This window comes from Carassius auratus, chromosome 2, assembly GCF_003368295.1.
Source record: "Carassius auratus strain Wakin chromosome 2, ASM336829v1, whole genome shotgun sequence".
Lineage (NCBI taxonomy): Eukaryota > Metazoa > Chordata > Actinopteri > Cypriniformes > Cyprinidae > Carassius > Carassius auratus.
The window spans coordinates 10,718,300-10,741,987 of record NC_039244.1 but is presented as its reverse complement, the minus strand read 5'-3'; the positions used below and the strand labels follow the sequence as shown (position 1 = coordinate 10,741,987).

The window sequence follows — 23,688 nt, the reverse complement described above, 5'->3', positions numbered from 1 at the left end:
CTGTTTTTTGAATGCACCAATCACGGCACGCGTTTCAGACATTTAAACTGGCGTTTATCCGTTAACTGTCTTCAGCTTCTCAGACGGTAGTTGACTCTGCTTGTGGAAAGACGAAATATTCACGAATCCTGTTTGACTAAGAGCAGTTCATCTTTTGTGACAATTTTATTTTACTCGGAAGAAACGAATTTGTTGGATTTGTGGTGAGATGAATTCTAAAATATGTTTTTTTTCTGAGTCAACTTAGTTATTAACACAACTGCAGTAACGTTAACTTAATCAACATTGTATTGGTCGCGTTTCATAACCGTTCACATATATAGTTATACGTTTTTGTGTTAACTTTTGGAAAGCATATACATTTATTCAATTGGTATTATGTAATTTTTAAACTTTAAACGGCAGTTCAACGTGCTTCGTGTGCTCTATTTCTAGACTCCGTAACTTTGCTGTTATTTGTCCCTTTGTTTCTCCACCCTGCAGAGTGATCGCGGCTGCAGTAGTGATGTCCCATTTTGGGTTTGAGAATGACATCCACAACGTCCTCCGTCTGGACATGCCCATCACGAATGCCCCGATGGCGAGGTGGCAGAGAAAAGCCAGCACATCCAGTTCCACCAACACGAGCTCGCTCTCACCGAACAAGAGCGTGAACAGATCAGTGAGCCTTTCCAAAACCCCAAGTAAAACACCAGGTAAGTGTCCCATGGGTCCTGCTCACTGTAGAACTGCGGGGTCTTCAGTGTTACATATCATCTGATATCTCCCAACAGGAAAGAACGGCAAAACCCAGAACACCCCGTCTAAGGCAGGAGGAGATCGATTCATCCCGACAAGGAATAACAAACAGTTGGATGTAGCAAGTTTTCTCATTTCCAAAGAGAACGAGCCAGTGGAAGAAGCTACATCCTCTACAGCAGTAAGTTGACATTACACGATAAAAAAAAAAAAATAGTAATTTTAATAAATTATAGAAGTAACTTACACTTTCATTAGTATAATTTTAAGAGTTTGGGAAGATGAAACGATTATGAATCTTTTTAATTATTGTTATTATGATCAATCCATATGCCAGCTTCTACATGTTTTCTGACTTTATAAATTATTGTCCTGCCAGCCAAATCAGAAAGCTTGGTCTATGACACTAAATGGTTATGACATTGAGGAGGCAAAGATCCTGCATTTAGGAGGAAAACCACTGAATGCTCCTGAAGGTATGTTGTTTTGTTTTTAATTCACAGTTTTTCTGAAGTTGCGAAAATATTTATTGAAATGGTCACTCATTTTTTTTTTTTTTTTTTTTAAGCAGGGAAATGCAATCACGTTTTAATGTGTCCTTTTAACCAATCTCCACTGACTATACACAGACTTCATTTAGCCAAATATGATGATACAAAACTCTTATTTTATCTGTATTCCCATTACGTTTTCTAAGTGACCATTTGTTCGCAAATGGGAAAAAGCCAGATCGCACCGTAAAATTGCTCCAGGATCGTTAATACACACTAAAATTAACACTGCCATGCCATTTTCTACACAAACCAGTAAAAGCTTTAAGGCAGTCGCACACCGGACGAGAAGCGCCGTGTCGCCCCACTTGTAGGACAACTCGAGGTATCGCACACCGGACGCGCACATTCTATATGCGTGAGCTCAATTTCGCAGCAAGATGGGAGAGTTTTAACTTCATCTATTATTATTATTATTTTAAATATGATTTTAATTGATAAAAGCTGAGTTTTGAACATTTTTTAATGAAAAGAATCTGTGTTATATAAGTCTGTTATTGTTTTGTTGTATCTGTTGTCTAGGCAACTGTGCAGCTGAAAACGTAACCAAACACTTTGTAATGTTTTATTTGAATGAAACGAGTGTACTGTATTTTAATTTCAGTTTATAACGTCTAGGTTTTTTAATATAAAACTATGCTGATGGCGCTCTGTGGCGCGGCAGAAATTTGAACCGCGTTTTGAGTCGTAGCTGGGCGCCGCGGACAGACGCCGAATGGCGCCGCCGGTGTGTGTACACCCATAGTAAATTATATGTTCAAATTTTAAAGACGTGGCGCGACGCGGTGCTGCGCTTCTCGTCTGGTGTGCGACCCCCCCCCCCCTTTAGAAACTCTTAATCTAAATTTCAACAATTCCAGTATATGTAAATTTTTCCTCATTGTATTGTCAGAGGGAGGAAAAGCGCATTTATTCATCAAACACAACAGATCCATTATTGAAACTCCACGAAAGTTTGATCATGGCACATTTGGTAACACAAACCGTATAAATGGCTTGTGAAAAAACACACGTTATCTGGATGACACTTTCTTGCAAGCAGAATATCGCTGTTTATCTTCGAAACACTGTTTACGATATTTTAGATTTAGTCCGCGAGCTTTCTGTCCCTCTATTGAAAATGTATGAACTGTATACTGTCCGGAAAGGTAATAAAAATATCAAAGTAGTCCATGTCACATCAGAGGGTCAGTTAGAATTTATTGAAGCATCGAAAATACATTTTGATCCAAAAACAACAAACTACAACTTTATTCAGCATTTTCTTCTCCTCCGGGTCTGTTGTGAGCGCGTTCACAACACTGCAGTTTAGTGATCTCCGGTTTGTGAACGAATGATTAGATTTAACGGTTCTTCTTGAACCAGTTCACCAAATCGTTTTTCGGTGAACTAACTGCCTGGGTGTATTTAAGGTTTAGAAGAAACCGTGCTTTATTCAACAAATTTAAGCAAGTAAAAATTTTATTTAGAGATTGGGGTTTAATGTTTAAGCGATTCCGAAAAACCTGTTGCTTTTGGATTCTTGATTGAACAAGTTTAATTTTGCCTGGTAAAATCCTTCAGCAAACCAGTCTATTGAGTTAACCAAACAATGTCTTCCACAGGTTATCAGAATAATTTAAAGGTCCTCTACAGTCAGGTTGCCACACCGGACTCTATCAGGAAGAGCCGGTACATTTCCTCGGTTCCAGAGCGGATTCTAGATGCCCCTGATATCAAAAATGATTTCTGTGAGCTCCTCATTTTTCATAAAAACCACATGGTCTGATTTTAATTATTTCTATATGAGACTAATGTCAATTTGCGTTCAGATCTGAACCTGATGGATTGGGGAAGGCAGAATATGTTGGCAGTTGGCCTTGCCGACCATGTGTATTTGTGGGATGCTGGTGTAGGGGACATTGTTTTATTAAAGAAAATGGAGGAGGAGAATGAGTTCATCTGCTCTGTCTCTTGGAGCAAAGATGGCAATTTCTTGGCCATTGGGACCAGTGATTGTAAAGTTGAGGTAAGTGGTTAAATTTTCTCATAAAACCAATTTTATTTAATTTTTTTTGTTCTTGGACAGCCTATATTCTAAAGCATCCCAAAATGTAATGCTGTAATAAAACAGCAGCTTGTTTCAGATCTCCACTATTCAAACTCTCAAATAGCCATTTCGATACAATGTTTTATTTTAGAGCAGCAAGATCTAATTGAATTGCCATCTAGCTGAACTTCATGCCATTTTCTTGCAGCTCTGGGATGTTCAGTACCAAAAGCGTCTCCGCAGCATGGATGGCCATTCGGCAAGGGTTGGTTGCTTGAGTTGGAATGATCACGTTTTGTCTAGGTAAGACCGCCACTTTGTGCTCTGCAGATTATATGCATTTGAGTGTTTTAACACTCTTTTTGTTCTCCTTAGTGGTTCCAGGTCTGGTTTGATTCATCAGCATGATGTTCGGGTAGCAGACCACCACATCTTCACCTTTGGTGGACACACGCAGGAAGTCTGTGGCCTTACATGGTCCCCAGATGGAAAATATTTAGCTAGTGGTGGTAATGACAACATGGTGTACATTTGGCCAATGACATCTGGCTCGGAGAATCAAGCTGTCCATGCTCTTAGTGAACACCAGGGAGCAGTCAAGGTGACTCTTGAATTTGGCAAGATGTCTTCAGTTCCACCATTGGTCTTGCATTTGGGGTTTTAGTTCACCTTTTTATAATTTGTTTGCACCCTTAAGGCTTTGGCGTGGTGCCCTTGGCAGCCTAGTATTCTTGCGTCAGGAGGGGGCACCAGTGACCGTCACATTCGCATCTGGAATGCCAACAGCGGCTCTTGTATCAGTTCCCTAGATACATGTTCACAGGTGGGCTTACTCACTGTTGGCTTGTGTGTCATGAGTACACGTGACATCAGCAATTTGACAACTAAATGATCACTTCCTTTCAGGTATCATCTCTTGTTTTTGCACCGAACTACAAAGAGCTGGTGTCTGGTCACGGTTTTGCCCATGACAAGGTTATCATTTGGAAATACCCTACACTCACAAAAGTTGCAGAGCTTGAAGGTAAGTTTGATTGTTGTACTTCATAAAAGTGTGTTTGTGTGGCCACCCTTCCTTCAGTTGAATATTACAACCACAATAAATTGAGAAATAAAATTTGACTCCCTTTTCCCAATCATCTGTCCCAGGACATGAAGACAGAGTCCTCAACTTGGCACTCAGTCCAGATGGTTCGACTGTGGCCTCTGTTGCCGCAGATGAAACCATTCGACTTTGGAAGAGTTTTGAGAAGGATGCCGTCAAGAAACCCAAGCCTACCAGCAGCATCATTCAACAACACATCCGATAATTATGAAATGATAATTTTTAATGCATCCAGCAAATGGGGAGTTGGAAGACTTGAAGATCGAAAGCAGTTTTCCCAAGTGTTCTTTAAACTAACATTGGTTTTATTGTTTGGCTTTCAAATGGCTGGGTAATTCCACTGACAAACACTGTTAAGGGCTGTTATGTGCTGTCAGTCACACCTGCAAACTCTACACCGTTTTTATTAGGCATTCCCTTCTTGTGTTTTCAGAGGCACAATAGGTTTCTTAAAAAAATGCAAAAGATGGAGAATGGGATTCCCAGACCACCTCCACTGATGGCTAAACCCTTTACCCATTGTTTTTTTTTCTCTCTCTCTCTCTCTCTCCGTTCAGCTTATTGCATATTTATCACTAAAAGTGTTCATTAAATAATGTATAGAAATGTAAATTTTCAAATAAAGTTTTGTAATGAAGTATTTGTTCTGTAGCTGCTCTAATACAGTTTTCAATTAGTTTCATCTAGTTATTTTTAATGTAAGGTTTTAAAGCTTTTAAGTGGAATTGTGTATTTTCATGGTGGTAGAATGGTTGAATAAAAACCACAGAAAGCCCTCTAGGTGTCATGTCTTTAAAGATCTAAATTGAGACAGATCAATGCTTTGTCGGAACATGGAAATTCAGTTATTTCTGTGGTTTCCGGTACATTCTAAATTGACAACAGGAAGATCTCTAAGTGTTAGTGTAAAGAACTGATATCAGAGCTTAAAATGGCTAGGGCTCGATGCATTATTATAAACTTTTAAAAATCCAAGCATTACTTTTTCTTTTTTTCTTTAGTATAGAAATGTTCATTGCATCTTAGCCTGCATGTTACAGTCTAAATGCTCTAATTTGTTTATTTCCTCCAGGTTAAGGTAGTATGCAAACTTTAACTTAAGACTTTCTGTATATTAGCGTGTTTAAAAGCATATAGAAGAGTGCTGATTATACAAAGCCAAAACACAATACAATTTATTATAAAAAGCATTTATTAACATAAGTTACAAAAAAAAACTAAAGTTCAAATAAACTGACAAAATATTTACAGTCAAGTGTGAGTTAGATCTGTGAAAACTATACAGTGTGCAAACAACTGGGAGACTCAAATAACCAGGAAAATGCCAAGGTCAAGCATATTTAACCACAGACATGCTGTCAGGTTTCAGAGCCATGTCAGCAAAGCCAACTTCAGTGGACGAATTCTCTTCATGCATAGTGCTCCCCAGCCTCCAACATCCATAAATACAAAGAAAGGGGACCCACCGCCAGATCCAATGTGCCATTTCATCTCCCATGCAATCATAAAAAATGTAAATTTGTCAAAAATAATTTAACAACAAATGTCTCTGATGCTCCTGTTTGGCCTCTTTAGACCTCCTTCACTTTCCCGTTGTGAGCAAATCCATTAGTGTAATGCACAGTGCCATTTTCCAAGTGTTTGCCATTGGGCACTACCACTGGCTCAATCACAGTGGTAATGCCATTCTGTTTGGGTTTGTCCTCAGTGGAAACAGGTAGTCGCTTTCCCTTTACATAGGCCTGGATCCAGAAGTTGGAGAAGAGGATGAAGAAAAAGGTTCCGTAAAACAAGATGAGATGAATGAAGATAGGAACTTGGTATTCACACTTTTCCATCAAGTAATACTGAGATATATGAACAGTCACCAGCACAAACTGAATCTGTGGAAAATAAAACCGAAAAGAAATGTTATTATTTTTAGATGGTCATTGTCAGAGAAAAAAAGAATAGACTAAATAAAACAAAATGACAATTGCGCTGAATTGGAAGACAAAGTATAAATTATAATTTCACAATCTCAATTTATATGTGCCATTTTGATTAAGCACTGATGCGGTTTACATTATAACAATAGTCCACCCACAAATGAAAATTTAGTCACTCTCAGGCCATCCAAGATGTAGGCGAGTTGGTTTCTTCATTGGAACGGATTTAGAGAAATTGAGCATTCGCGTGTTTGTAAGAAACAAATCCATAATTAAGGCATTTTAACTTAAACAATTCTGGCTATAATCCATAATAACGATTCCTCAAGTTTTTGGACAATTTTTGCTTTAAATGGTGCTTGATCTGTGCAGATTTCTCTCCTGAATCAGACAAAATTGCTTATCCACTGGAGAAAGCAATATTATGGATGGAGGACTTGTATTTTAGGCTGAAGCAAGAGTATGAAGTAAAAAAAAAATCTGGATGAATTTATTACCAACGTAGCTTTTCACAAAATGTTAAGTGATGGACAGGACTGTTGAGGATTATTGTGATGTTTTTATCTGCTGTTAGAAGTCACATTCTGACGGCACCCATTCACTGAAGAGGTTTCATTGGTGAGCAAGTGAGGTAATGCTCAGCCTCTACAATCTGTTCTGATGAAGAAACATCTCTTCTACATCTTGAATGGCCTGAGTGAGCGTTTTCTTTTTTGGAGCCAATTTTCATGTTTGTGGGAAGTAACCCTTAAATCAAACTATTTAAAGTAGGTAACACTAACCAGTTGAATAGCAGTCATGTACTTTTTCCACCACAGATATTTCTGGAAGCGTGGTCCTGCAGCAGCCAGACCGTAGTATGTGTACATGATGACATGGACACACGCGTTCACCATAGCATGAAAGGAACCCATGCCCCCCGCTGCCAATTTTAACATTAAAATAAGATGATAAATTGAGCAATTAAAACATTAGCAACACATAAACATAAAAATAATTTATAGGAACATTTGAATGTCACCTAATTTCACAGTCTCCTAAAATCTCAGGCTTTTTTTATGATACAATCTGGGTCTTGAAGCAAAACCATTTAATAACTACTGAAACCAGTTACTGCAGCATTGATGGACTCACCAGGAGTAAGAGTGATGCCCCACCACCAGGTCCAGGGCAAGATGGAATGATGAATGACATGCAGGAATGTCACCTGACTGTGCTTCTTTCTCAGCACAAAAAACACCTGGATCATAGACACGGTTCTTGTTAACTCGGATCTTGTAGTTACACTTTGTATATTGTGCCTATGCGCTTAAAAGGGGTCATATGATGCTTTTTTAAAAGATCATTATTTTGTGTAACAGAATATATTGACATGCTTTAATATATAAAAAAAAAAACCATTTTCAAATACTGTTCATTATTGTAGGTCCGTTATGCCCCTGTCTCTCTCAAAGGCGCCATTTTCTACAAAGTCCCTCCTCTTCTCACAAGCGCAGTCTGCTCTGATTGGCCAGCTGAACCAGTGCATTGTGATTGGCTGAACACCACAAGCACTCATCGGAAATGTAACGCCCCTTCCCATAATCGTGAGCTTCATCTTTCAAAATAAATGTAAAGACTGTTAATAGTGTCTTTAATTTTACCATCAGTTCAAGCCTGAAAGGGGAACAGAGTCACGTGACAGACACAGTGATGAAGCTCCTATGTGTTTGCAGTACACAAGCCACAGACGGTTGACATAGATGTTTGAATGAGCCATTTAAGGAGGGGTGTGGATGAATCTTAACTTTGATAAAGAATATCTCTTTGGATTTGAGACTTTAGTCTTTACAACTTTACAGATATTTTTTATGCACAAAGAGCTTCTAACACTCCAAAGAGAAAGGAAAATTTGAAAAATCGCATCATATGACCCCTTTAAAAATGCACATTATCCTATTTCTATTTTAGCACTGCATCACACAAATTTAAAGCACGATAATCATGCATGAAGACCAGTTATTCTTACCGTATCTAGAAGTTCAACATATTTGGAAAAATAGAACAACCAGGCTGCCCGAACCATCTGAAGATACAAGGAGTAACACAATTAGTCACAATATACACTAGTGTTCAAAATGGTCAGTAAGATTTTTTACAAATATTTTTGAAATATGTCTCTAATGCTCTCCAAGACAGAGTTTAATTGATCAAAAATACCATAAAGCCAAGACTTATTTAAAATGAATTTAAAAACATCTAGAAATAGAAAATGATTTTACATAAAAAACAAAAAAATCACAGCTAAACAGATGAGTTTTGAGTCCAGATTTAAATGTGACTAATGTTTTAGCACATCTGATCCTTCTAGAAGCTGATTCCAACTGTGTGCAGTGAAAATATCTGCAATGTATTTCAGTCCTAGGTCATTGAGTGACTTATAGACGAGTAAAAGTACTTTAAAATCAATCCTAAATGTAACTGGAAGCCAAGGACCTGAGGACTGGTGTGATATGCTCAGGTTTTCTGGTTCTAGTCAGAATCCTGGCAGCAGCGTTCTGGATGAGCTGCAGCTGTCTAATGGTCTTATTGGGAAGGCCAGTGAGGAGCCCATTACAATAGTCCACTCTACTGGTGATAAAGGCATGAACAAGTTTCTCCAAGTCTAGGCTGGAAACGAAACATCTAATTCTTGCAATGTTTTTTAGATGATGGTATTCTGATTTAGTTACTGCTTTGACATGACTACTGAAACTAAGGTCTGCCTCCAGAATCACACCAAGATTCCTGACTTGATTTTTAGTTGTTTGACCTCTAGAGTCAAGGTATGCATTCACTTCGAAAACTTCATCTTTGTTTCCAAATGCAATAACAGTTTTTCCTTGTTTAACTGAAGAAAGTTCTGGCACATCCAACTATCACTTTCATCAATGCATTGGCAGAGGGAGTCAATAGAATCTGGGTATCATTAGCATAGCTGTTGATATGAATGATATCCAGTAATGCTATGAAATATCCATACCATTTATAATAGTGGTTTTTATTTATTTAAAATTAAATTTTCAGCAGCTATTACTCCAGTCTTCAGTGTCAGATGATCCTTCAGAAATCATTCTAGAGCTAAGTTCACACTGCAGGATTTTTAACAACCTCGTCGACAGGTAGGGCAGTGATCAGGGGGAAAAAATCGGCAGGTGATCAGTGCTCCACGATCTTTGTGTGTGAACTACTCAACAACGCACCAAAGAGGCTCACTGACAAACATCTTGCATGCTAATTATCTGGACATCAGCTGACTCGACATCACGTGTTGTCAGGTGTCGTGACGAGCTACAGCAGATGAGAGAGCAAGGCATGGGTTAAGGTCACTGGAAGAAAAACAGCAGCAGCACATGGCTTTAAGAAAAGTTTGGACAAGAAATGGAGCGAAGTTATCACGCTAACAGCTTGCAGCACTAATTTCTTCCCAGCGTACAAGTTCAAATAAACAACTTCTCATCACTTGTTATTTTGTGTCATTCTGTTCAACGTCTCACATGTGTTTTCGTGGCAAAATGTATTTTGGGGACCGTGTAGTCCGCTCATGTAGTGGGTGATCCTTTGTTGCAGATCATTTATGTACATAGTGTCATGTATTGTGAACACCACAAAGAGTTCAAGCACACAGCAAAGCGATCTGCCGACGTTTAAAGCCATGTAGTGGGAACTTTGCATAAAATGCCGATTTGGTGCTCAATAAATATTTCTTATTATTAGCAATGGTGAAAACAGTTTTGCTACTTTTCTTAGTATTATGCTACTTATTTTCTAGTATTTTGTTACTAATATTTTATGAGATTCACATGAAGATAAAATAAACTTACTCTGAGAGCTTGAGGACTGCTGGAGGTGTCACAGAGGTCACATCTCCAAGTGTATGTTGTTGCCCAGCCAGACATCAGGAACTGCGTGAGGCAGATCAAAAAATATCACTAAAGTACATCAATATGGCAACATGGTGCCATCATTTATTCAGATACGTCTCTCAAACCTTTGACTTTCTTCTGTGGAACACAAAAGACATTTCAAATGCCTCTGATTAATCAAGGTTAACACTGATCATCTTCATATATTGAGAGTTAAAGGTTACCCATAGGCTGTCCAGCTTTACAAATAGGTGCTGGTCTTATAATTAGAATATCATCAAAAAGTTGATTTATTTTACTAATTCCATTAAAAAAGTGAAACTTGTATATTATAATCATTCATTACACACAGACTCATATATTTCAAATGTATATTTCTTTTGATTTTTATGATTATAACTGACAACGAAGGAAAATTTGAATATTACTTAAGACCAATACAAAAAAAAAGATTTTTAGAAATCTTGGCCAACTAAAAAGTATGAAAATGAAAAGTCTGAGCATCTACAGCAACCTTTTGCCATAATTACTGCAGCAATGCAGCGTGGCATGGAGTCGATCAGTCTGTGGCACTGCTCTGGTGTTATGAGAGCCCAGGTTGCTCTGATAGTGGCCTTCATCTCTTCTGCATTGTTGGGTCTGGAATATCGCATCTTTCCCTTCACAATAACCCGTAGATTTTCTACAGGGTTAAGGTCAGGCGAGTTTGCTGACCAATTAAGAACAGGGATACCATGGTCCTTAAACCAGGTACTGGAAGTTTTGACACTGTTTGCAGGTGCCAAGTCCTGTTGGAAAATGAAATCTGCATCTCCATAAAGTTGGTCAGCAGAAAACTTCCTGGTATATGGCTGTGTTGACCTTGGACCTCAGAAAACACAATGGACCAACACCAGTAGATGACATGGCACCGCAAACCATCACTGACTGTGGAAACTTTACACTGGACCTCAAACAATATGGATTGTGTGCCTCTCCTCTCTTCCTCCAGACTCTGGGACCCTGATATCCAAAGGAAATGCAAAATTTACTTTCATCAGAGAACATAACTTTGGACCACTCAGCAGCAGTCCAGTTCTTTTTTAAGCGAGACGCTTCTGACGCTGTCTGTTGTTCAAAAGTGCATTGACACAAGAAATGCGACAGCGGAAACCCATGTCTTGCATACGTCTGTGCATAGTGGTTCTTGAAGCACTGACTCCAGCTGCAGTTCACTCTTTGTGAATCTCCCCCACATTTTTTAATGAGTTTTGTTTCACAATCCTCTCCAGGGTGCGGTTATCCCTATTGCTTGTTCACTTTTTTTCTATCCCATCGTGTCCTTCTGTTCGCCTCTCTATTAATTTGCTTAGACACAGAGCTCTGTGAACAGCCAGCCTCTTTTGCAGCCATGACCTTTTGTGTCTTGCCCTCCTTGTGCAAGGTGTCAATGGTCGTCTTGTTGACAACTGTCAAGTCAGCAGTCTTCCCCATGATTGTGTAGCCTACAGAACTAGACTGAGAGACCATTTAAAGGCTCTGCAGGTGTTGAGTTAATTATCTGATTAGAGTGTGGCACCAGGTGTCTTCAATATTGAACCTTTTCACAATATTGTAATTTTCTGAGATACTGAATTTGGGATTTTCATTAGTTGTCAGTTATAATCATCAAAATTAAAAGAAATATACATTTGAAATATATCAGTGTGTATATATCTGTGTGTAATGAATGAATATAATATACAAGTTTCACTTTTTGATGATATTCTAATTATATGACCAGCACCTGTAAAGCACCATAAAAGTATTATAAAAAATTTAAAAAAGGCATTTACGACTCAAGCCATGATCATTCACATTCTTTATATGGAAGAGAGCAGTGTGAAGATTCTGCAAAATATCTCCTTCTGTGATCTACAGAAGAATTACTATAAGGGTTATGTAATGAACGCGGGTGAGTCAATTTTCACTTTTGAATCAACTTTATCTCTAAACCTCTAGTGTTTTTCCTCAAAAACATCAGTTATGGTAAAGTTATAAGGTGCAATACTTTAAATTACCCATTCAAATAAATGAAAGAGTATCCTACCTCATAAACAATGTAGGCGTTGAAGGCCACCATTGAGAAATTATAGACAATCATAGCTGTGTTGAGGCGGAAAGGATTCCGATTGGCCATGCATCGTGGTCCTACATATAAAACGAAGATCACATATCCCAGCAAGATGACGGTCATCTGAATAGGACTCTGCATCAGCGGATAATCCCGCACTCTGGCATCTGTGCAAATTACACAGCAACTCATTAACCACATGAAGCAAGCCTGTATTAAAACAGAGTTTGCATTACCAATCACCAAACTGTAGGGCTGTATAAAATAAATGAGTGAAGTTATGACAAATCTTAAAGCTTTAATAGTGTTTTATGTGCATAATCATTTAAAAGCACCAGAGATATTTGTGGTTTTTGATAATCTAAAAAAGCATGATGCAATAAACTCTTACCAGTTCTTTGCAGAAGGTAGTCGTAGAACCTCAAGATGTTTGAAAGCACCTCTTGGAACATCTTGTCTTTGTTTCTTCAGACAACCAATAAACTGGAGGACATGAATAAATGTGTTAAAACCAGCCGAGCAGACAATAACACTCCACCTAGAAAAGTGGCTAGTCGTCAGAGTAAAATAAAGTCATTATCAGGAGGACAGTCAGAGTCAACAATGACAGCCCAGCAAAAGCAAACAGGAAACAGCTGGCCAAGCGAACCTGAGTGGTACATGATGTTACCAAAGCTGAACTACTTCTATTACACTCTCCGAAATAAAGAGGTATAAAAGCTGTCACTGAGCCGGAGTTGGAACCCTTTTGATCTAAATAAGATGCCAAATTCTATCTTTTGAAAGGATGCTGACCCAGTGACAGTTTGGCACGTGATGATCATTTTTAATCATAAATTATAATCTAACTCTTGATATGGATGCATAAGAGAGAAAGGTCCTGTAACTGGTCCAAACTCATTTTAAATGGTCATGCAGTGATATTTGACTGTGCAAAAATGTTGGAAAACTATATGAAACCAGATAGTGTGCTGGTTGGTAAAAGCCAAAACATTCACCACCACCACCTTTCTTACTCTGTATGTCAATGTTGAGAGAAGACTGAATGAACAGACTGTTTCTATATACGCTAAAAAAACAAGGTTGCATAAGGTGGTTGATTTCAGTGATAAGTTCTCAAAAGAACCATTGTGTGAAGAACATTGTAAACATCTAAATGACCTTTTTCTCTATAAAGAAACTTCTTTGCAATGGAACGGTTCAATGAATGTTAAAGACATATCATGGAACTACATGTGCCTTTCGTTTTATGAGTGTATACTGCTCAAAACACACATGGGATCCAACGGGGCAAACAGAACAGGACTATAAAGTCTTAATGTCATTCTTGACAGCTGTTCGGCAGGAAAACTATGGACTATGCACACTAAACAGACCCTTCACTGCTTATTGGCCTATATATACACACATCTAATGCATCACCACCACCTGTGTCATCAGAAGATAACAGATCCACCATAAAGGCACAAGAAGAGGGAGACACACAATAGTAATCTTCCAAAATATGAGACAACGGTTACTGTTCTCTGAGAGGTCATGCTCATAGAATTATTTACATTTGCTTAGAAGTGTGCTAAAAATCTTCAATGTGGTACGAGCTCTGAATACATATGAAATGATGTCTGAAAAAAGAGAAACAAAACACTCTAAACTCATTCACGTGGTAAAGATGAAGATCAGTGTCATCTCTACAACCTGGTCTCCAATGAATGACTAATAGTGCAACAGTGCAAAGCCAGTCAAACTGGTGAGGTGGAGAAACAATCAGATTAACTCACTAGACAGGAACTGCTAATGACAACATCATAAAAATAAATCACAGTAAATCCTAAACAGAAAAAAAAAAATCATAATCAGAAGGAACACAAAAAATGAAATAATAATCTGAACCGACCTAGTCTCATCATATTTGCCAGTCAGTCACCTTCATAAGGAGAAAACAGACAAACTACTCCAAACAAATAATACACAAGGACACAGAGAGGGAATCCCATTCATTACACAGCAGCTTATTAAAATACAAAAGTATATTTTGAGCTTACCTGTTGTCTTTCTGTTGATATGGTCACCCAAAAGCCAAAGAAAAATTAAAAAAATAAAATAATAGTGCCCCACGGGGGCAAATAAATGGTTGGGAAACCCAGGGAAACAGAGGAAATGGTCTCTAAACTTTGGTTCTTCACAGTGTCACAGTTCCTTTCTTTCAGCAGCTCTCAATCACAGCAGTTTTCTCCAGTAAACTGAGTGATAGAATAGAGGGAATGTATTCCAGTGGGAGTTTTGCCAAGGCAGTGACAGGCCACACTCACTGCCCAATATAAACCTGAGCAGCAGCTCATTATAAAGAGACAACACCCGCCTGGTTTCAGGACTGCAACCCTCATTCATCGAACAGGAAACGCCCTCTAAACTCAATAACTGCCTCTTGAGAGAGAGGCTGGTCGGTGATTGGCTCGGATACTGGTTAGGTTTTTATTATGAATTGAAAGTAGGCGAGAATGAAGCTCTGACTGTTCAACAATGAAAAGTCTTTTGTTTCCCTTAGGTAACAAATATGGGCCTATCCAGTGAGAGTAAGAGCAATACACAAAGATTGAAAATAATGAAAAAATAGGGGATATAATAATAATAAATTATATATACATATATATATAACACACACACACACACACACATATACATATATATATATATATATATATATATATATATATAACAAATAATTATCCTAGGTTCATCATTAGTTGGATATAAAGCAAATAAATAAAATAAATCATTGTGTAGCGTAGATGTTAAGCAAATTAGGGCTGTTTCAGTATTATTTATAGTTAGGGTTGAAAAGGGTTTGAATATTTCCAGAAAATTCTGGAAAATCCCTGGAATATGCCAGAAAATCCTGGAAAGTTTCCAAAATTTCTGGAATATTTCGTAAATTTACTGGACATTTTCCACATTTTTGCAACCTTAATTATAGTATTTATTCATATTTTGAGTTAGCTTTTATTTTGATACATATAATTTTATCCTAAATTTTAGTTACAATTTTAGTAATTGAATGCTTTTTTTAATTATTAGTTTTATATTTCTGAATCTTTCGGTTGCCGAGTCATAGTGTTTTTATTGAGTATTTTTATTTATTTCTATAAAAAAACAAAACAAAAAAAACATTTCTATTATTAATCAATAACACTAAAGGTGATTTTACATGTGGCAAACTTACATTATAGTCACTCTTTTCAAAGAAAAAATATCTCTAGAATATATTAAATTGGTACATCATGTGTCAAGGTAGAACACTTATGGATAATCTGGGCCTCCATTCCACCTTAGATATGCTGTATAACAATGAAATGTTTTATATCATAACTGCAACGATGACAGCCATATCAAACATGTCTGTATGTTTAAGTCAGTGAGCCCTCCGACCTTGATTTACCATGTTCTACACCGGGACACTAGCAGTCAGTTTCACTGGATTCCCGCAGCACTGGTCTGACCCGTTCCTCAGACGTTGAAGAGAGGGTGTGGGGATCCGTCAAACTGACTCACTCTTGTAGCAGTCTGGGAGGAGGTGAAGAATGACAAAAATCCTGACATGAGTGGGGAATCTCTGCGCTCGAGCCATTTTGTCAGAACTGACACACTTAGTGCCTTGATACAACACACTAAAAAGTTACATTTAATCAAATCACATTTCACGTCTACAAAAGTTCACAGCTTAACCTGTTTAATCTCATCATTTATCATTTATGACTAAAATACCTGTTCTACAGCACAAGCTCTCTATTGGTTAGCAGGTAATTTCCAATATGACGAATTCCACCAAGATGTCCTGATATGGTAATGATGAGTTTTGGGAACTTCCTTGGGTTGGGGACTTTTCAGATCAAGAGATGAGAAAAGACCGTACAGATAAAGATCAAATGACATACTTTAACACCTCTCTGGGCATGTACAGTGACCTTTCCCAAACTATTCATAATAATAATAATAATAATAATAATAATAATAAGAGCATCAGCAGATAGCAGCCAGTTTGGTTCAGTTATTAATAACCGCAGCACCTGAAAAGGTGTCATTTTTGTCAGGGGCATGTTCTAACCATTTTTATATAATCCAACACCTATAACTATAACATTAAGATTTATGCAACTTTACTTTAATACTACTGTTTAAAAGCTTGGGGTCGGTAAGATTTTTAAATGTTTTTGATTCTCTTATATCAACAAGCCTGCATTTATTGGATTTTAAAAAAAGTTAAAATCTGAAATAACCTTCTATTTTAACATTTTAAAATGTAATTTATTCTTTTGATGGCAAACATTATTTTCGGTATCATTACTCCAAGTCTTCAGTGTCACGTTATCTGGTGCTTGAACTTTTTTTTTTTCAGGATATTCTGAAGAACAGCATTTATTTATAAAAAAAAATAAAATAAAATAAAAAAATAAAAAAATGTGTAACAAATGTGTTAACTCACACTCCTGATCAATTTAATGCATCCTTGCTGAATAAAACTATTAATTACTTAAAATACGTATATAAGTTACAGGCCTGCCCAGATGTGATTTTTTTGTTGTTGTTGATTAGTCACACTCCCTCGTGTTACATTCCTTACTGTTAACATCACTCTATTCTTCGACCTCACACCTGAGGATCATATGTAAACCTTCACTGCACTTCAACTCAACACCTGACTGACCGAGATAAATGTGACTATGACGTTTTGCCATTATCTGGTGACCTCTGAACTTAACAACCCTTTCCCATACCTTCCTTCAATTCCCAGTACTGTTTATTTCAGCTGCAATAACCCAGCCTCTTTGGACCATATCACATCAGAAGACCGGTCACAGCAGATATGGCTATACCTTTGACTCAGGTAGACACCAAATGTTCACATAATTATATAGTAGATAGTGTTCCTAAATTACTACCACCAAATAGAAACTCAAAATAGGTCCATTTTTAATTTGTAATTTTTAGCCAATCATGTGTGTTAGAAGAACAGTCCTCAACACGCCTAATACAAAGGACAAGAACACATCAAACTAAAGGGCTGTTTACATGACAATGGTTTTAGCCAGAAAAGGGGAAACCTTTTATGCACTTTGCCTGTTCGTTTACGCGACAATGGTGTTTTGGGGACTGAAATCACATATTTTTGAAAACGCCACCATTGTCATTTTCATGGAAACACCCAAAACATGAATCTTTGAAAACGGTGACTTCATGCACATGCATAGTACACATGTAGACATGTGCAGTACGTGTCGATTTTAAAAGCAAGTGCGAACAAACACAAACAACAATGGTGGCATATATGGTAATATTGTTGCCATTCAAGAGTTTCCTAACGCTTCTTCAGCAAAGTGTGGATTCACTTCACCAATATAACAAGCAACAGTGGAGACGCAGGCATCATATACAACATAAAAATCATCATTTCTCTACAGGTATTGTTTACTAACAAGGTGGCAGCGCCAACTACTGGCCCGGCATACGAAATACAGCGTTTCTGGCAGTTTTTGCAGATATGCGTTAACGCGATTTGTTTTGAAAACATTGTGTACACGTGAAACTTAAAAAGGCAAGGGAAAAACTGTTCCATGTTTAACTACACCGCTGCCGTGTAAACAAAAAGCTGAACAGCTAGTGACCTGGGAGAGTCTGAGAGCACAATTGGTCATGCATGATTCAATTTAAACAATCAGCGGTTTCTCATTTCTCTCATTACTCCATTCAATAAACCTTTGCTTCTCGTCCCTGCTCTTGTGACCAAAAAATGAATTCAAGTAATTTAGAATTTTGCTTAAATGGATGCATTTTTTGGGACTCAAAATGATGACTAGACCTGAATGGATACTACCCATAACTGTTCTGAATTGCTAGTAAGGCTTTCAGAAACAGTGCTGATCTGTGGAGGGTCTTAATTCATATGCTAATACAGACACATCAGCAGATTCTGTAATTTCATACATAGACTTTTGCAGTTCATGCAAATTTAAGGAGCTCAGTAAACACCTCTCAAATACTAATAATAAATAACAGGGCATCTTACAAACAGGTTAGATTCACCTTTAAATTAGTTAAAAACTGATAAATAGTATATTTTATAATATATATATTTTTTAAATCTTATTATTTTTATTTGTTTATTATTTCTTTTATACTCCAAATATACCATTTAAAAGTTTGGAAAGTAAGATGTTTCCTTTCTGTTTGTTTTTTAAAGCAGTCTCATGTTCATCAAGGCTGCATCTATTTGATTAAAAAAAAAATGCAGTAAATACAGTACAGTTTTGAATTATAAACTGAGGTAATATTTTTGAATTCGGAATTATTACAATTTAAAATAACTGTTTTATATTTTAAATAGATTTTAAAATGTAATTCTTCTCCGATACATGATCCTTCAGAAACCATTCAAATATGCCTAAGAAACTAGTGTTGTCTAAAGAACCCTTATGAAATTCATAGATCCAATTGCACAGCCTCAATATTCCCACACTTCACTTTATCTAAAAACTTTTATCATTTTTTGGCACTCATGTTGTTGGTTAAGAATGACACAACACAGACTGAAGTGTCCGCATCCATCAACGAAAGCACAACCAAAACAAAAAATATCACCAATTGAAATTTCAGTAATACAACACCATGAATGAATAATGTATTTAGTCAGGAGAGCAAAAAGGATGTCTGACGACTACAGCCGCAGAGAGCAGACCGATCTCGAGCCACACCTAACTCTTATACAACGTCATTCTGTGGATCCCAAAGAGATTGTGTCACCTACTCCATCACGGAGGCTATTTAGGGAGGCCTGGTATGCGATTCGTACACAGGGAACATCTTTCTGCTTCTAAGAACAACTAATTAAAGCATTATTATGATTTCTCATCATTATCAAACTAAAAGGTAGTTCTGTCACTAGAACCAACAGATATGTTTTCCAGTCCAGATGTTGTCAATTCAAATCACTTAATATTAGAGAAGGCTAAGAGTTTGGACAGTGGTAGCTAAGTGAAATATTTTCACTTAGCTACCACCATCCAAACTTTTAGCAATGTGTTGTTTAATAGTTCAAGCCATTGTAAACACATGTGCTGACAAACACCTATAATGAAAGCTGGTAGACTATCTTTAAGTGGTCAAGCCTGTTTGTGGAAGATGGGTCGCTGCTTAGACCAGCTAGAAACCAGCCGCCATGTTTCAGAACACGGACACCAACCTACGCTGGATTTTCCAGAAGGGACAACATTTAATCATAGTGAATTTCAACAAAAAATTTCTTTATACGTTTTTCTCCACTGCAAAAGACTGTACTAACATTTTGTGAGTCTCCTAGAGACTGAAGCAACTGAACACTTAATGATTTAAAAATGCAGGTCTTCAATTTTACACCTGTCAGCTCTATAGTGACTTAAAAACCAATTCAAATCCATTAGCAATGCCACAATATCCAAAGTTATACAACACACTACAAAAGACAACATAATTAATAGAGCACCAAGTCACATGGTAATGTCAAGAAGCCTTTTACACTTTTTGTTTTTTGTTGTTGTTGTAAAAATACTATTCTGAACTTAGAGAGAGATAACATGAACATGGAAAATTTTTTAACTAAAGTTTTTAATTAACAGACAAAGAAAAAAAAAGAAAAAATATGTGTAAAGTGCAACGTGGGTTACAGATATGTACATTAACCACAGTTAGCCATCTTCCACGGCAAAACCCATTCAACCCATTAAATAATGTACTGCTTTGTTGATACAGTGCTGTAAACCACAAATATTATCGTATAGTATAAATCACTAATACGTTTAGAAAAGATAATCTAAATTCCCACCTGATCAATCGTGCGTCATGACGCAGGAAACGCTCAGGACGTCCGGAAGGTCTGGCTTTTTTGTGTACCTATTGTTTTTTGAGACGTTTCTTTTAATTTCTTATGTCACTTAGTTTGCATCAGGACATCTATATAGAGAGATTTCTGCTGAGAGCCACACAACATGATTTCTACGCTTTTAAGTAGCGTTATTGAAAGCAACGTACGTCTCATACGACCAGGGGCACACCGGCGCTAGCTATGCAGAGCGGGCGTCAGGCGATTGACTGGGGCCTCAGGCTTTGAGGAGGGGCCTCCATAACCCTAGCATCCCCATATAGACTAGTCCACCAGTCAAGACGGGCAGCAAATTCTAGCCTCCATTGTTCATTGGATATAGTTGAATTGTCACTCATCTCCAATTAAACCAATTAATGTTACAGTTTCAAAGCGGGTCACGCCTTGTGAATGTCTGCGTAACGGGCGCATCCCTCAGGTGCTGCGAACTAAGCAGGTGTGTGAGTTGTCGTCATCTATTTTAGAGTGATTACAATGTATTCTAAATATAAACGTAGACACGTCATTTCTGGAAAGATCATTCGCCGCTTTATTACGAGTTTAAAAAAGCGCGAGCGCCGTTGACACGCCCAGACGCGACGCTTTGAACTTGCAGTAACTTACAATGAATGACATCACGTCGGGAGCTGACTATCAAAATGAGAAGGGTCTTGCGTTCAAAGTTAAAAACGAAAGCACAAAAGAAAATGTATTTAATGTTTCAAATAAAAGATCTCAGATGTGTGTATCTTCTAAATTCAGCTCTAACATAACACTAACACTGTTTCAACTAATTCGAAAATAACTTTTTTCCTGCTTAGAAGTCTTTCTCTTCCACTTGATTTGTGTGCGTATGTGTGTGTGTGTATATATATATATATATATATATATACATATACTTATGCACATATCTATGTTTCTAACATAGATAATAAATTAGCTTACTAAAATTATTTTTATGTAGGATCATGTGAAACTGAATATTGGAGTAATGGCAGATGCATTTATTTATTTATTTATTTATTTATTATTATTATTATTATTATAAAATACATCCAGGCTTGATGAGCATAAGAGACTATTAAAAAAACATTAAAAATAGTAATGTGACTAAACGTTTGTACTGTATAAGTACAAATATGCAAAATGTAAATTATATAATAAGAAAGTTAGGAATCACAGTTGGTTGAAGTGCTTTTTATTGGGGGTGGGAGGACTCCAACATGAATTTTGCCGGTGGCCTCCTAATGTCTAGAACCGGCCCTGCAGATGACTGATGAACTTACTGGGATCCGTGTGCTGCCTGTTAACTCCTGCATGGTGTAGAAATTGACCGCCAGTAGGCGGCGTTGTCCTACACTACATGAGGTCATGCTGCTTTGTATCAGAGCTCTATGAGGTAATAAACAAACAAACAAAAATGATTTATATAGAGGAATATATATTCTTGAATAAAAAATTATAGCATTTATTATCTTTTGTAAGATTAAAAATGCCTTTACTGTCACTTTTTTTCATTTTTCATAACCTTACATTTTTTTAACAGTAGTGTAGTCATAGTTAAGGTTAATATTATTAAATAATACATGCCTTTTCTTTTGAACACAGATTAACCTTTCAGTTAAATTCTGCTTTCATTATATTGTGGGTCCTTATTATTACCAACTTATTATGGTGTGTTCATCTATTGTTTTAATTTGTTCACTGTTTTGGAATCTTATTTTTATTTATTTAGTTTTTTGGTCCATGACAATAAACATAAGTTCCAAAGTTGTAAATGTGCCAGACTTAGGGCCTCATTTTGTTCATAACGCTGAATACTCAAACTTGTTCTAAAGCATTGTTGCTAGACTTCACACAATCTCATTGTCTCCACTTCAGTTTCCGCCTCCCAGAGAAGCAGCCTTGCAGACCTGTGATATGGATATAGAGCAGGTGGCTCACCTCTCTGGTAATTGAGTTCACAGCTGGTAGCTTTGCCTCAGCAGTCTTCTCACCCAGGAGGGAACAAAGGCCATCCTCTTCCCCAGCAGGTCAGAGTGGCTCATCAATAGCACAGACTTAAATAGATGTTGCAATTACGTGCCTTAGGTTCAGTGGGCTAATTAATGTCGGGGGCTGTAAGCTCTTTAGTGATGGCAGCCCACACTGTTCATTTATCCCGCTGCATCCTCCTCAGATAGCAGAGTGTCTAAAGAGCCACAGACATTCATTTAATGCAGAGCATTATCTCCTATACATTCTCATTGAGAGCTTTCAGTGCTCGTTTCCTCGATGACTGAAATGCAAAAAAAAATAAAAAATAAATAAACAAATGCAATGCTCACAAAAAAATTAAGAGAACACTTAATCATCACAGTATAATACCAAGTCAATTATACTTCATGGATATCAATATAGCAAGCAAGGGATTGTTGTAAATCAGTTTCACCTGCTCTGGTACAAATGGAAGTGACAACAGGTGCACTGGAGTTGCTCTTTCTTCATCCTTCCTGACTGATTTGTCTGTAGCTGTGTGTTGTGGTAGAGTCTTTCTCACGACTTGCACAAGTAGTCCAGATGCTCCAAGATGGCACATCCATACATGCTGCCGGAGGAGCATGGAAGAGATACCAAGAGATGGGCCGTTACATGAGGAGAGCTAGACAGGGCCGTAGAAGACCCAGCAGCATGACCAGTATCTGCTCCTTTCTGCAAGGAGGAACTGTAGGAGCACTGCCAGGGCCCTACAAAATGACCTCCAGAAAGCTATTGGTGTGCATGTGTGCAAAAGTCTCCCTGAGAGAGGCAAGAGGGCTGGACGGCCTGTAGTGGGTCCTGCACTGTACAGCTCGACTGGAATTTGCCAGAGAACAACAGCTGTGGCCTAATGGTTAGATACTTGGACTAGTTACCGGAAGGTCGCCGGTTCCAGTCTTGGTGCCGGCAGGAGTTGTAGATGGGAGGGAGTGAATGAACAGTGCTGTCTTCCACCCTCAATACCCATCGAGCAAGGCACTGAACCCTCAGTTGCTCCCCGGTAGCTGGATGTAAAGCTGCCCACTGCTCCGGGTGTGTGTTCACGGTGTGTTCACTTCTCACTGCTGTGTGTGTGTGCACTTGGATGGGTTAAATGCAGAGCACCAATTCCGAGTATGGGTTACCACACTTGGCAAATGTCACAACTTTCACTTTCAGATTTGGCAGGTCCACCATTGGTGCCAAGCTCTCATCACGAATTAGAGCAGGTTCACACTGAGCATGTGACAGATGTCTGGAGAGGCCGTAGGGAAGGTTAAGCTACCGGCAACCTCATCCAACATGACCGTTTTGGCAGTGGACCAGTGATGGGGAGGAATATCCTTTGAGGGTCGCACAGACCTCCACGTGCTTGGCATTAGTATACTTACTGCTATTACTGTAGATATAGGCATAAAACATCTTTTGTTGTTGCTGTGGGCCCTGGGTTTGTCCTGGTGCATGACAATACCTGG

General features: G+C 37.8%; 2 protein-coding genes across 4 annotated transcripts; one reads left to right on the top strand and one right to left on the bottom strand.

The window, feature by feature from the left end:
* Positions 1-16: 16 nt before the first annotated feature.
* cdc20 (cell division cycle 20 homolog) lies at positions 17-5,199 on the top strand. 2 transcript variants are annotated; one of them, XM_026282862.1, is made up of 11 exons: positions 17-203; positions 484-695; positions 774-919; positions 1,118-1,214; positions 2,894-3,019; positions 3,101-3,297; positions 3,527-3,621; positions 3,694-3,919; positions 4,016-4,141; positions 4,225-4,342; positions 4,468-5,199. In XM_026282862.1, the coding sequence occupies exons 2-11, from the start codon at positions 506-508 to the stop codon at positions 4,626-4,628; spliced, it is 1,482 nt and encodes a 493-aa protein (XP_026138647.1). In that variant the 5' UTR covers positions 17-203; positions 484-505; the 3' UTR covers positions 4,629-5,199. The 2 variants fall into 2 exon arrangements, with proteins under 2 accessions (XP_026138647.1, XP_026138655.1); XM_026282870.1 differs by having other exon boundaries at positions 57-208.
* A 417-nt stretch (positions 5,200-5,616) lies between these two features.
* On the bottom strand, positions 5,617-20,518 carry LOC113115333 (elongation of very long chain fatty acids protein 1-like). Of its 2 annotated transcripts, none has more exons than XM_026282851.1 (8): positions 20,180-20,518; positions 12,719-12,810; positions 12,304-12,494; positions 10,194-10,274; positions 8,360-8,416; positions 7,486-7,591; positions 7,134-7,273; positions 5,617-6,306 (listed from the first exon to the last, which is right to left on the bottom strand). In XM_026282851.1, exons 2-8 carry the CDS (start codon positions 12,777-12,779, stop codon positions 5,995-5,997), a joined length of 948 nt encoding a protein of 315 aa, XP_026138636.1. In that variant the 5' UTR covers positions 12,780-12,810; positions 20,180-20,518; the 3' UTR covers positions 5,617-5,994. The 2 variants fall into 2 exon arrangements, with proteins under 2 accessions (XP_026138636.1, XP_026138626.1); XM_026282841.1 differs by lacking the exon at positions 20,180-20,518 and adding an exon at positions 14,370-14,702 and having other exon boundaries at positions 5,995-6,306.
* Positions 20,519-23,688: the final 3,170 nt, after the last annotated feature.

Coding starts and splice junctions, on each gene's coding strand:
- LOC113115333 (XM_026282851.1), bottom strand. CDS start 12,779: ATGTTCCAAGAGGTGCTTTCAAACATCTTGAGGTTCTACGACTACCTT. Junction 7,592..8,359: donor ATGTTGAACTTCTAGATACG/GTAAGAATAACT, acceptor TCTATGATCCAG/GTGTTTTTTGTGCTGAGAAA. Junction 7,274..7,485: donor GGGCATCACTCTTACTCCTG/GTGAGTCCATCA, acceptor TAAAATTGGCAG/CGGGGGGCATGGGTTCCTTT.
- cdc20 (XM_026282862.1), top strand. CDS start 506: ATGTCCCATTTTGGGTTTGAGAATGACATCCACAACGTCCTCCGTCTG. Junction 920..1,117: donor AAGCTACATCCTCTACAGCA/GTAAGTTGACAT, acceptor TTGTCCTGCCAG/CCAAATCAGAAAGCTTGGTC. Junction 3,622..3,693: donor AATGATCACGTTTTGTCTAG/GTAAGACCGCCA, acceptor TGTTCTCCTTAG/TGGTTCCAGGTCTGGTTTGA.